This window comes from Ictidomys tridecemlineatus, chromosome 10 (assembly GCF_052094955.1).
Source record: "Ictidomys tridecemlineatus isolate mIctTri1 chromosome 10, mIctTri1.hap1, whole genome shotgun sequence".
Taxonomy (NCBI): Eukaryota; Metazoa; Chordata; class Mammalia; order Rodentia; family Sciuridae; genus Ictidomys; species Ictidomys tridecemlineatus.
The window spans coordinates 32,728,652-32,742,603 of NC_135486.1; the positions used below are offsets into that span (position 1 = coordinate 32,728,652).

A 13,952-nucleotide genomic window follows, 5' to 3' on the forward strand; every position below is an offset into this window, starting at 1 on the left:
TTAAGTAAGGCATTTAAAATTCATAGGGCTCTAATGTTTCCTAATGTATGTAGAGGGAAAATTACTTGGGCATTCAGGACAAGAACATTCATTTTTCAGAGGTTATGATTTAGGGATATAATTAATAACCTGTGATCTTGAGAGCAGTGAGAGAACATGAGTAAAATTGAGTAGTTTTTAGATCTCATTTTTAGTTTTCTCTTTGTCAAGTTTAATAATATTTGTTAATTAGTAGGAAAGAAAGAATATTGTCCTTCATTCTTTAGCTTCTCATTGGATAAAGGAGTGAGTTGTACATAGTAAAGTGACCTAAAAAAGGCATCAAGGAAGAGCAAACAATGTAAATTTTATTCTGACTGGATAGAAAATAACCCCCCCCCCCTCCTTTTGGTGGTGCTAAGATTTGGACTCAGGGGTGCTGTACTTCTGAGCAGCCCTTTTTATTTTGAAACAGGGTCTTGCTTAAGTTGCTCGGGCTGGCTTTGAACTTATAATCCTTTTGTCAGCCTCCTGAGTCACTGGGATTACAGGTGTGGGCCACTGCACCCACATAATTGAAGTTTCTTAAAAATAGCTATATCAGGGCTGGAGATGTGGCTCAAGTGGTAGCACGCTTGCCTGGCATGCGCGGGGTGCTGGGTTCCATCCTCAGCACCACATACAAATAGAATAAAGTTGTTGTGTCCACCAATAACTGAAAAATAAATATTAAAAAAAATAGCTATATCAAATTTTGACTTGAAAATGGTAGGTTTTTGTTGTTGTTGTTGTTTTGTTGCTGTTGTTTTGTTGTTTTTTGTTTGTTTGTTTGGGGGGATGGGGTTTGGTGCTAGGGATTGAACCCAGGGCCTTGTGCATGTGAGGCAAGCACTCTACCAACTGAACTAAACCCCCAGCTCCTGAAAATGGCAGTTTTGAGTATCCTAAGTGTAAAATTTCCAAAGACTTTTTTTCATGTGGCTGTAGAATTTATTCAAATTCTAGGCTGGACCACTGCTATGTCTTGACTTCTTCATCTATCATTAACTTAGTGAGATGTCAAGAATTCAGCTTTCCTTCCCTTTTCCTCAGCCTCATGTTTACTACTGAGTATTAATTGGCTGTATTTGTCTTTATAGGATGAGTGGCAGTGTACTGAATGCAAGAAATTTAATTCTCCAAGCAAGAGGTACTGTTTCCGTTGCTGGGCCTTGAGGAAGGATTGGTATTCAGATTGTTCTAAATTAACACATTCTCTCTCCACATCTGACATCACTGCCGTGCCCGAAAAGAAGGAAAGTGAAGGAATTGATGTCCCTGATTGCCGAAGAACTGTTTCAGCTCCAGTTGTTAGACCTAAAGATGTATCTATAAAGGAAGGAAATTCTAAACTTTTAAATCCCTGCAACTCAGTGGAATTCTTGGATTTGGCTCACAGTTCTGAAAGCCAAGAGACCATCTCAAGTATGGGAGAACAATCAGATAACATCTCTGAGCAGAGAACAGATGTAGAAAATGTGGAGGATTGCCAGAATATCTTGAAGCCATGTAGCTTGTGTGAGAAAAGACCACGAGATGGAAATATTATTCATGGAAGGACAAGCCATCTTACGACTTGTTTTCCCTGTGCCAGAAGACTAAAGAAGGCTGGGGCTTCATGTCCTATTTGCAAGAAAGAGATTCAATTAGTTATTAAGGTTTTTATAGCATAGTTGAATCAATTGCAAAGAAATATTAATTAGGAGCACCAGATCACGTATGGAAACATCAGTATTGACTGTCTCTACTAATTGTAACCCATTTTATGTGTTCATTTGTACATGTAAACATCTGTGTTTTGGATTATTTTTGCTTTGAAGCTTATATGGAACTTAAGACTGAGTATTTTAGAGCTAGATGATCAGTTTGGGGGCTTCATTAATGTGAAAAGATACATAAAAGTCACTTAATTCTCCCTCCAAAGATGAAGATCTGGGAGGGAACAGTTACCAGTATAAACATAAATATTCATTCATTCACGTATCAGATTATTTGAAGATTAACCCTTTTTAAAATTTTATTCCCTAGCCTTCTATTTAATGTTGTTCTGGAGTCAAAATTCAAGGTAGTTATTAGAAAAATACTAGGATTAACCATGAAAAAACAAATAATCTGATTAAATTATGAAGTGCCGTGAATCACTTTGTAGTCGGGCTGCCTAGTTCAGAAAAATTAGAAGAAAGTGTTTTTGTTTTGTTTTGTTTTGCAGTGCTATGGTTTGAACCTAGGGCCTCAAGCATGTGCTCTGCCACTCACTTTTAAACACAAGTGCAATGATCTTGACATAGCATACATTTGAATCAAATGGATCTAATTTCTCATTTTTCTGAGTGTACAGGTTGCAGAATTACATTGGTTATGCAATCACGTATATTCCCACAGCAATAATAATGTCTATTTTATTCTGCTGTCCTTCCATTCTCCCCTTCCCCTCCCCTTTAGTTCTAAAAGAGACAAGATCTCATTGTGTTGCCCAGGCTGGCCTCCAGCTCATGATCCTCCTGCCTTAAGTTTTCTAAGTAGTTAGGTTTATAGGCATGTGCCACTGCACATCACTTAAACTAGGTGCAATGTTATTAAATATTTGGCTAACACACCCTTAAAATAATTTTGAGAAAGAGTAAATTTTTGCACATTTAAAAAATCTAGATATAATTACATAATGAAATGTTCCCTTTGGATGAGTTTTAATCTGAGTAATTGCACAAAGCCCTGTGTTCAGTCCCCAGCACCACATACACACATTTTTAAAATTTAAAATTACAAAGGGTATACCTACCATCTTAGTATATTGTATATTATATGTACACTTTAGAAATATTTTTGTCAAAGTTTTGGAGCTATAAATTTAGCAGATTAAATTTCTAGAAAATACTGTCACATAAACTGGCAAAATCTATCATTTTAAGATTGATGAGCCAAATCACATGAAACTTTGAGTCAGAAAATATTAGTTGTAGTTCAGGTAAATATATGAGCGTATATCTGGCAGAGCCTTCTCAGTGATAAGTTCTGTCTTTTTTTGTTTCTCTGTAGTGCTGGGGATTGAACCCAGGGCTTTGTGCATCTAAGTCAAGCACTCTACCAACGGAGCTATATCCCTAGCCCTCGGTGATTAGTTTTTAAAAAGAAAAGGCACAAATTTTTTTAACCAAAGCTCCACTTGCTTTGCTTTCTTGTATTCATTTTCTCTTAGGAGCCTTCCAGGGTTTTTTTAGTCTCTTTGTACCTCTGGAGTTGTTCATACCTCAGGGCAAAGACCTAAGGTAAGATCTGCGTGAGAGAATTAGGGAGTATGACAGTTGTAAAAAGGGAAGTAGTTCAAGAAAAATGAATATCTCTAACATCAGGTTTAGGACAATACATGTAGACACTGAAGATTTTCAAGTTGATTTCCTTATTACCATACATATATCATCATACACAGTAAAATTTTGATGTATCAGGGATAGGAATACATCATTTTGCAAATGAACTTGGGGACCAAAAAAAAAAATCACCTGGTTACTTATTAAAGTACCCAAATTCCCAGAGATGGGAGCTCTGAGGTCTGGGCCATTTAAACAAATATTCTTGGAGACTTTGATTCAAGTTTTCTAGAGTACTCTAGTGGAATCCCTGCCCCAGGAGGGCTTTTATTTCCTGTTCTTGTAGGTTCAAAACAAGAAGTAGGCAGCACAAGATCCCTTTATCATATTAGTTTCTAGAAGGGAAGTTTTCTTAAAATTTTTTAAGAAATTAAAATTGTGGACACAATGTTTTTTTATTTTTATGTGGTGCTGAAGATTGAACCCAGTGCCTCACACATGCTAGGCGAGCACTGTATCACTTTAGCCACAGTTTCTGAATTTTAAGACTGATGTATTCAGTCCCTCTTTGCACATGAAGCCAAATGATAAAGCTGGTGATTGGGGGTTACTAGAGTCCAAGTCTCACGACTAGCAAATCTTAAAAATAGCTGTTAACTTTTGATAAATATTTTAAAGAGTGGTACTTGTTGAATTTGGGACAAGTAATAACCTTAAAATGTATATCTTCTAATGTTTTTAGAGACTCTGATTTATAGCCAAAATGAGACTTTAGAAAGAAGAAAGATTTTTAACATTTCTCCCAAAAGAAAGACCTGGTAAATGTCAGGCTTAGAGAAATCAGAAAACTGCTCCCACTGTGAGAAAAGTAAGGTAACAGAGGGACTCTGAACCATTTTCTCTAGGTATTGCTTTTTCCTGGGAACTGAAGCTGAAGTGTGGTGTGCTCTCTGCATTTAGGGATGTTAGTTTTCCCCCAGTAAGTAAAGCTTACTTACTAAATGTTTTGTTAGAACATCGTGAATGTTGTAAAATTTTAGAAAATTTCATCTCTGTGCCTCCCTCTATACTTACTTTGTAAGAGTTTGATAGCTCTCCAATTTTTTTGGATTTTTGCCAGTCAGATGCTTTTGTAACTTATAAATCAGAACTGAAGATCTGTAGTTGTGCCCTGCAATCCACTTATATAACTTGCAGTTTTTTGTAAGACTTAAATGAGAGAAGAACTACACATTTATTTATGTTTGTATATTTATTATGCTAATTTTGGTACATTCATACTCAAGACTTCTGAGTCCACTCAGTTTCCTCCCTTTTTCTCAGCTGGGGTTTTCACTGCCTTCTCCACTCCCCCAAACCCCAGCACCAAATACTTTGCGTACAGAATCCAAGGTATGTTTTCATTTTCTTTAGTTTTTGTTTTGCAGTGTTAGGGGTTAAACTTCCTGTTTACCTGCAGAAAACTAAACTATCTTAATTTATTTCTGATTTTGTTTTTTCATTGCCTCTAAAGCAGGGGTATAGTTTGTGAAATTTTTTAGAGTTAACTAAAAGGTAGACCCTTCATCTTTTAGTTGTGTCTGTGGGGACGAAGCCTCTGCTTTTCTGGAGGTAGCACCAGTTTTCCCTTATCTTTCAGCATCCTACTTCTGGTTTGTCTCCATCTCTCCCCTTTCACTTTTCAAATGTTGTCTTGGGCATTCAATTACAAGATCACTAATCTTGATTATTAGGAAGGAGCTTTTAAAATATCAGTGGAGTTTAGTGTTTTCTGCTGCACAATGCCATAAGACATCAATGAAATCACAGCATCTGATTTTTTCTTTCTTTTTTTTTTTTTTTTAAGAGAGTGAGAGAGGGGGGAGAGAGAGAGAGAGAATTTTTAATATTTATTTTTTAGTTCTCGGCGGACACAACATCTTTGTTGGTATGTGGTGCTGAGGATCGAACCCGGGCCGCACGCATGCCAGGCGAGCGCGCTACCGCTTGAGCCACATCCCCAGCCCCTGATTTTTTCTTTTAGTGCTTAATCAGACTCTGATAATCTATGCCAAGTTTTTAAGCTGGTATTACTATTTCTTTATAGTCCATCTGAAGATATCATGTCTGATCGTAGGCTGAAACAGTAGAACCAACTTCGGCCAGGCCATCCATCCTTCAAACTGCCATAGACTTGGGTAATTTAAGATTGAATCACTGCCAAGTTTTTGAGATAATGTTGGGGTCTAGTTATAATTTGTGTATATTTAGATGTATGTAATATGTAGAATGTTCCTTGGTTTGGATGAGTTTTTTTTTTTTAGTTATACTTTTTCATTGTGGTGTTGAGGATCAAACCCAGTGCCTCACATGTGCGAGATAAGCGCTCTGCTTCTGAGCCACAACCCAGCTCCTGGATGAGTTTATATTTAAAGGTAAAGATCCTTGTGACATCTTTTTGAGTATGTCAATTCAATGCCACGTTGGCTCCTTTGAAAAGTAATTAATAAGAAGTTAATGAATGTTTTTGGGTTCTAGAAAGCTATTGTAATGACACCTCTTGGTATACTTTAGAAAAGAGGAAACTTGCTGACCACCTATTTGGATTTTGTTTCCACAGAGCTATGTGAACTTCTGAAAGTATGTGGCTTTAGATACTGTGAATTTTTTGTTTTCTGTTTAACCCATTTTGTGCCTAAATTGTTCAGACTTATAAAGAATAATTTTGATGATCCTTCCCATGCTGAGTGTATAGGTACATGCACACATACCATGTCAAAACTGATGCTGCCTTTGCTACAAGTGGTTGTAGATAAAGAACTAGCTGTATTTAAAATCTACACTTCAAAGAACCTGCAAGCTCTCCCTGTGCCAAAATTAAAATGTACAGTGTTTACAAATGTTTGGAATTTTGCACTGCCATAGAGAACAGTGAGTTTACTTTGCTGGATTTTCTGATTTGTGAGTAGATGAGCTATAGATTAACATAGGAGGGGAAATATTGAGCATCCTAAGGCCAAACTGGAAATGAGTATCTAGACAGTTGAGAAAGTGGTTTCCTAGACCGAATTTGGGGACAATTTTTCCTTACTGTTTTGAGATGTCATTTGTGTTGGCAAAGCTCTCCTTATTATCTTTGCTATATTCATTTATAGACAACACCAAATCTCCCCTCCTGTGGGAGAATGTGAAATAAGCATTTTGAAGTCTTTTGGTGTAATGAATGTGCAATTTCATGTAATGCTATTATTGGCGAATGGGGCTTTGTTAAAATTATTGCAGTAAACCTACCTTTTAGATTTACTGAACCTCCAGTAGCCTTTTGAATGATTGAAAATGTTAGAAATAGTCATATCTGTATAAAGGAGTGATTTATGTTTCTTGGTAGCCTATCTGAAATCATGAAGCCACCTCACTTGCAGGTAGTAGTTACTCCCACTTAGGGTCTTCATTAAGTGCTCTCTGGTTGCACAGCACAGCTAGTAGAACTTCCCCATTTCTTCAGGTAGAAAGGTCAAGGCCCTTAAAAGGGCCAGATAGTGTTGTCAAAGCAATTCTTTTCTCAGAGCAGTTCTGTAATTGGGCAAATGCCATTGGCATTGTCATTATAACACATGAGAGTTAGCAGCAAATTTAATATCTTACCCAAAGGCATTTTTGTGTTTTAACAGTAAGTACTTTGTTGTCAACAGACATTTCCACTTCCTTTCACCCTCACACTGTTGCTCTTATGTCCTCTTAAAGTTATCTGTTTTGGGATGTTGCTTTTATACCAGAGGCCTTGTGTGTCACTCTTGGACACTCTTGGACAACTATAATGTCTTTAGATTCCCCTTTCATCCAGTCCTGAGCAATACTGTGTTGCAGAGTGAGATTGTGGGTTCCAACCATGAGGGAGGGAAGCCATGACACTAGAACTCCTGTCTAACATTATAACAGTGGTAGTTGAGGCTTCCTTTGTGTGTGTGATGTGATAGCAGTTGGCTCCCATACTCTCAGCATTGTGTCCGCTTCGTGCAGGGGAGAGTTATTCCTTTTCCCTGTTGTTTGTCTTGTTTTTCACCAAGAATCAAAATGTTCCCTTTGCCCACCGCCCCTTACACCATTTTAAAACCAATAGAAAATTGAATGTCTTTTGGCCGCCTCAGCATTCGGCACAGAAGTCATAATCAGCCTCTTAGTACCCTCTGTAGTCCATAGCAATGCACTAATTAATGCCTTTTGGATAGAGAAAGATTATCCCCCTTATTTGAGTTTCAGCCTTGAACTTCTTTAAGCTTCAGTTTTGTCATTTGTAAAATGAGCACACACACACACACTTACCCTTTCTACCTCATGTTTGTTATGGGAATTTAGTATGGGGGAGAACCTTTAAAACCTATTATTGCCTTGAAGAAGGTGTAAGGAGTTATTATATTCTTGGTTGATCAGGCTTTGGGGTATATAGAATACCTCATGTCCTGGAAGCTGAGGTTTTCATGCCTGCCTAACAAAGCCGGTGTTGCTTACCAAAATCTATGCTCTGGCTCCTGTCCTGTCTTTGACATGATACTCTTGATTAGAAGAGTTCTATCACCCGGTGTCTGAGAGAATTGTGTACATTTGGATTAAAGGTTGTACCCTGATAGACCTGTGGCCTTGATGTGCAAAAATTCTACCTACACTTGAGTAGGTGGCGTGAACTGTACTGCCACTATACAGAAGCCGTGTCTTTCTTCATATTTCTAATCAGGTGGTCATTGTCAGCAGGAATAGCAAATGAGGTTTCATAAAGTAGGAGAAAAAGGCAATTAAAGTAACTCAGAAGTGACCAGCTCACTACATGAGGACTGAGGGGTCTATTTTCATATATTCTGCCTGGTTCTTATAAGTACCTCTAGGCTAATAGCTCTGTATCTTTTTGGTGTTTGCACTATGTAATGCTTTCAATGCCTTTTGATTTTATTGTGTTTTTGGCTTTTTTTCATATGTATGTATATATTAAAGTATTTTCACTTTCATACTACGTTGTCATTATTGGGGAAATAATTTATATAGAGCTATGATTTGGGAAAGTTATTGGACTGAAAATCAATAGTAACTTTCCTTCATGTTACGTATTAGAGTAATTGCTGTATTTCATTTTCAGGTCCTCAGTACTGAAGGAAAGCCTCAAATTTTGCAGAGTATTTTTAGAAATTATGAGGTTATTATGTCTTTGGGATTAGTGCAAGAGATACAGAGAATTCGTCGCAAAATATAAGCATATATGTGCCTACTAGCAGTGGTTCTTAAACTTTTGGAGATGATAGTCCTTGAAAAGCTAATGAAATTTATGAAACCAGTTATAAATAGCTTAGCATTTTATGTTCAATTTCAGGGGCTTCCTTAAAGCCACTGGTCTGTGGCCTTTGGGTTCTGCATATGGTCTAAGAGCTTGATAACGAGCTCGATGGCTCTGGCTCTGTAACGTAGGTGTTTTTTTTTTTTTTAAAGAGAGAATTTCCAACATTTATTTTTTAGTTCTCGACGGACACAACATCTTTGTTGGTATGTGGTGCTGAGGCCACACGCATGCCAGGCGAGCGCGCTACCGCTTGAGCCACATCCCCAGCCCAGGCGTTTTAATAAAGTCATTCTCTTAGGTTTAAGGCGAGTGAAGCAAGTCAGTTGTCCCAAGCTTCAGCATGGAAGGGGGTCACCATATAGTTGTTGCAGACTGGTGTGTAGAGCACAACTGGGGCACCATTCATAGACTGCCATGTAAATAAATGATAGTCCCTAGATGAGTGTAGTGGCCAGTTTTTCTGTGCAATCCTCAACATGTTTTGTGACCTGGGTTGGAACCTAGGGCTTCCTGTGGTAGGTAAGTACTCCTACTGAGCCATAAAGCTACTTTTTAATGTGATGACAGCATAATGTTTTATTTGCTGGGTTTTTGTATCCAGCTCACCTAAGAGTTATTGGTGCTACAGGTTTATCATGGTTGAGTATTGTCTTTGAGATTGGAAGAAGGTAAACTGAATCTGGTAACTCAGCTTAACAAACTTGTGAGACAAATTCTAAGTTAGTGCTTGGATTTTCTGTGTGTGTATGCAGGGTGGGAGAGGTGGGGGTGGGGCAGTGGTGATAGAATTGCAAAATCCAACTTATAAAGGTTAAAAAAAAAGTGTTATTAGAAGTTCAGGAGGTGGTGGGTTTGGGGAGATGGTGGAATGAGATGGACATTATTACCCTATGTACAAATGGGTATGATTCCATGAATGGTGTGACTACATCATGTACAACCAGAGAAATTAAAAGTTGTGCTCTATTTGTGTAAAAAATAAAGTTTAGATCATTACAACTTTGAGGATATGGGGATAATCTTGTTATATACATTCTCAACCCTGAACTCATTGGATTCAACATCTTCAAAATAAACCTTAGGGGCTGGGGTTGTGGCTCAGCAGTAGACCGCTCGCCTAGCACATGTGATCTTCAGCACCACATAAAAATAAATACAGATGATATTGTGTCCAACTAAAAAATAAATACTTAAAAAAACTTGGGAGGTACAATTCTTATTGGCATTCACATGAGCCAGAGACTGCTTTGTTTTGGGAATACGGCTGTGAGGAGAGAGCCCTAGGATTGCTTAACAGCTTTCATGGTAGGAGAACAACTCAAGACAGTTCCTACAGGTTCAAGGAAGCAGGTGAGGAATTGAAGGTGAGTGAACAGCTTGTTTGGGAAATTATGTTCCCTGAGAGGAGCAAACCGCATGATTGAGAAAGTGAAGAAGGGCCTGGAGTGCCAGGGGGCAGGGCAATGAATGTGTGATATGCCAAACTATTAAGTTTGAATCTTAGCCTAAAGGCAGTAGAGGGCCACAAATGGATTTTAAGGAGAATGACATTTCATTTGCATTTGTGAAAGATCATTCTGGCTGCACTGTTGAGCAAGGGTGCTGGCTAGAGCAGAAGCAGAGAGAACAATTAGGCTGTGTAGCAGTCTGATTGGAAACGATGATACTCCTAGGGTAATGGCAGTGAGCCAGGAAGGAGTAAGAACATTACTGATCACTTAGTGGGGCACTGATTTGGCATCTGTTATCATGAGGCATTTTAAGACATAGTGATGTTAAATAACTTGTCCAAGGGCAAATCTTTACCTCTCTCACATCAGAGCACTAATCTCTAGGGTATACAAAGAACTCAAAAAGCTAAGCTCGCACGCACACACACACACACACAAATGGGCCAAGGACCTGAACAGATACTTCTCAGAAGATGACATATAAGATGATATATATGAAAAAATGTTCATCTCTAGTGATTAGAGAAATGCAAATCATCTCACTCCAGTCAGAATGGCAGCAATTATGAAGACAACAAAAAGTGTTGGTGAGAATGCGTGGGAAAAGGTACACTCATACACTACTGGTGGAACTGTAAATTGGTGCAGCTAATATAGAAAGCAGTATGGAGACACCTTGGGAAGTTGGGAATGGAACCACCATTTGACCCAGCTATCCCTCTCATAGGTCTATACCCAAAGGACTTAAAAAGCAGCATACTACAGGGACACAGCCACATCAATATTATTTATAGCAGCACAATTCATAATAGCTAAACTGGAGCCAACCTAGATGCCCTTCAGTGAATGAATGGATAAAGAAAATGTGGCATATATATATACACAATGGAATATTACTCAGCAATAAAAGAGAATAAAGTCATGGCATTTGCAGGTAAATGGATGGCGTTGGAGAAGATAATGCCAAGTGAAGTTAGCCAATCCCCAAAAAACAAGTGCTAAATGTTTTCTCTGATATAAGAAGGCTGATTCATAGTAGGGTAGGGACAGGGAGCATGGGAGGAATAGATGAACTTTACATAGGGCAGAGGGGTGGGAAGGGAAGTGGGGGCATGGGGTTAGAAATGATGGTGAATGTGATGGACATTATTATCCAAAGTACAATATGAAGACACGAATTGGTGTGGATATACAAGCAGAGACATGAAAAATTGTGCTGTATATGTGTAATAAGAATTGTAATGCATTCTGCTGTCATATAAACAAAAAATTAAAATTATTAATTGAATTTTAAAAACAAAAAATTAACCTGTCCAAGGTAACCAAGAATTGCAGAAATTGCTGGGGATGTGGCTCAAGCGGTAGCGCGTTCGCCTGGCATGCGTGCTCCCCGGATTCGATCCTCAGCACCACATACAAAAACAAACAAGATGTTGTGTCCGTCGAAAACTAAAAAATAAATATTAAAATTTCTCTCTCTCTCTCTCTCTCTCTCTCTCTCTCTCTCTCCCCCCCCCTCATCTCTCTCTCTCTTTAAAAAAAAAAAGAATTGCAGAAATTAAACCTAGTATGTTTGAGACAATGCACAGATTTGAGAGAAATCAAGGTGAAAAATATGAATGTTAGTATGAGGGAAAAGGGGAGTCAAGACCAGCTTGGGCAATTGGTGAGTGGTAGTGCCATTCATCAGGATTAAGAATCTGGGCAAAAGAGGAGTTTTTTGGCTGAGTATCATGGCACACACCTGTAATCCTAGTGCCTTGGGAGGTTCAGTGTTTAAGTGCCCCTGGGTTCAATCTCTGGTTCCAAAAAAAAAAAAAAAAAAGGTTTTTGGTGGTGGTGGTAAGAGGAAAAAATGTTAATATTTTTTGGTTTTGGTTTTTGCAGTACTGGGAAAGATGAGACCCAAGGGTGCTTTATCACTAAGCTATATCCCAACCTGTTTTTTTTTTTTGGTATTGGGAAAGGAACCTGAGTCAATACCTAGCCCTTATTTTAAAATATTTTACCTTTTTTAAAAAAATTATTTATTTTTTAGGTGTAGATGGACACAACACAATGCCTTTATTTTTATGTGGTGCTGAGGATCGAACCAAGGTCCCACCCGTGAGAGGTAAGTGCTCTACTGCTGAGCCACAATACTAGCCCCTAAATATTTTATCTTGAGACAGGGTCTTGCTAAGTTGGTTAGGCCCTCACTAAATTGTTGAGGCTGGCTTTGCATTTGTGACTCTCCTGCCTCAAACCTCTCCAGCCACTTGGAATCAGATGTATGCATCAACATGCTTTGCCCCAGCCCTTTTTATTGTTTTATTTGGTGACAGGGTCTTGCTTAAAGTACCAACATTGGCCTCGAACTTGTGATCCTTCTGCCTCAGCCTCCCAAGTAGCTAAGATTAGGAACTAGATATGTGACTGTAGGGATGTGACTCAGTGGTAGAGCATTTGCCTCATGCATGTGAGGTTCTGAGTTTGATTTCCAACACTACAAAAATACAAGAAAAATGCCTAGTTATAGGCATGTGCCACTGCGCCTGGCTGGATATATCAACTTTATGTATATGAGGACATCCCAATGGAAGTGGAGGTTAGAGGCCTGTATTATAAATATTTAAAACCTATTATGTATGTTATATTTTCTAGGTGCTAGGTATACAGTAAAGAAAATGGACATGATTCCTGCTCTCGTGGCTTAGGGAAATCAGTTAAACAATATTAATGTACTTAGCGTTATATTAGAGCTACTATTAGGTAGCAACTCAAAATTTGTTTAGGGTCAAGGGCTGATTACTATAAATCTTCTCTCCAGAATTGGGGCAAAATTTTATATGCTGATTCAAAAAACTTTGAAGACTCTAAAACCATCTCTGGGCGCTTGGTCAAGAAACTTGTTCCAGAACAGAGGCTCTTAAGCTTTAGCAAACACCAGAATAACTGGTAAGAATTTAATATCAGCTAGAGGTACCAATCAAACAGGGCTCGTGGGAGGGTGGGGGAGGCCTGACAAGCATCTGCATTTCTATCATGTTTCTGGGGTGATGCTGGTCCAGGAATCATACTCTGAGAACCGCTGCTGAAATCTAAGACTAAGATAGACGGAGACAAACAGTGGGAGGTGGTTAAGGACAAAGTCAAAAAACATCATGGGGGCGATTTTGGTTTTGTTTTATAGGATATATAGGTTTTAGTTAGGCAGATGTTCAGTCTGCCACATAGGAAGCCATTCAGGGTGGAGAAAAGAAGGGACAATGAGCACTCAATTCACGTTTAGGGCACTGTGAAAAAAATATGTTTTTAGGTTAACATGGCCTTAAAGATTGTATTTTGATCATCCTTACCAGAAGTGACATCAAGCATCCTATGGCTGAGTGACGTGTTTGATTTGTGTGGCCTGGTCCTCTCAACCTGGGGCTCTTTTCCCTTTATCACTCTCTCTAAATGATTCACCAATGGGAAACGGACCTATGTTCAAATTATAATAAAAACTTGAAACTTCCAATACCCTGTCAGAACTGCTAACTTATAGGAGACACATTTGGGCATATGCATCTGCTTGTTTTTAAATTTTCGTGTGTGCATGAGTGTGTGTGTGTGTATATCTGTGAAACACCATTAGTATTCTTGGAATCCTTGGTACCAAATTAGGATTGCCAGTTAGGTGCTTGCTAGGTGACCTTGGGCAACTTCCTGGTGTGTAAAACAGGCAAGGGGGCGCTGAGGTTGTGGCTCATTGGTAGAGCGTCTGCCTAGCACGTGTGAAGCACTGGGTTTGATTCTCAGCACCATATATAAATTAATAAATAAAGGTCCATCAACAACTAAAAAATTAAAACAAAAAAAACCAGGCATGAGTACATGAAGTAGTGCATG

The 13,952-nt window shown here is 38.6% G+C and overlaps 1 protein-coding gene across 4 annotated transcripts in view; it reads left to right on the forward strand.

Moving 5' to 3' along the window:
- Mdm4 (MDM4 regulator of p53) overlaps window positions 1-8,305 on the forward strand; it is a 35,983-nt gene extending 27,678 nt beyond the window's left edge. For all 4 annotated transcript variants that reach the window (XM_005330297.4, XM_013360822.4, XM_040276956.2 and 1 more), the window contains one exon: window positions 1,119-8,305. In XM_005330297.4, coding sequence (XP_005330354.1) covers window positions 1,119-1,691 — 573 coding nt within the window. In that variant the 3' untranslated portion in view covers window positions 1,692-8,305. The remainder of the gene's footprint in view (window positions 1-1,118) is intronic.
- Window positions 8,306-13,952: the final 5,647 nt, after the last annotated feature.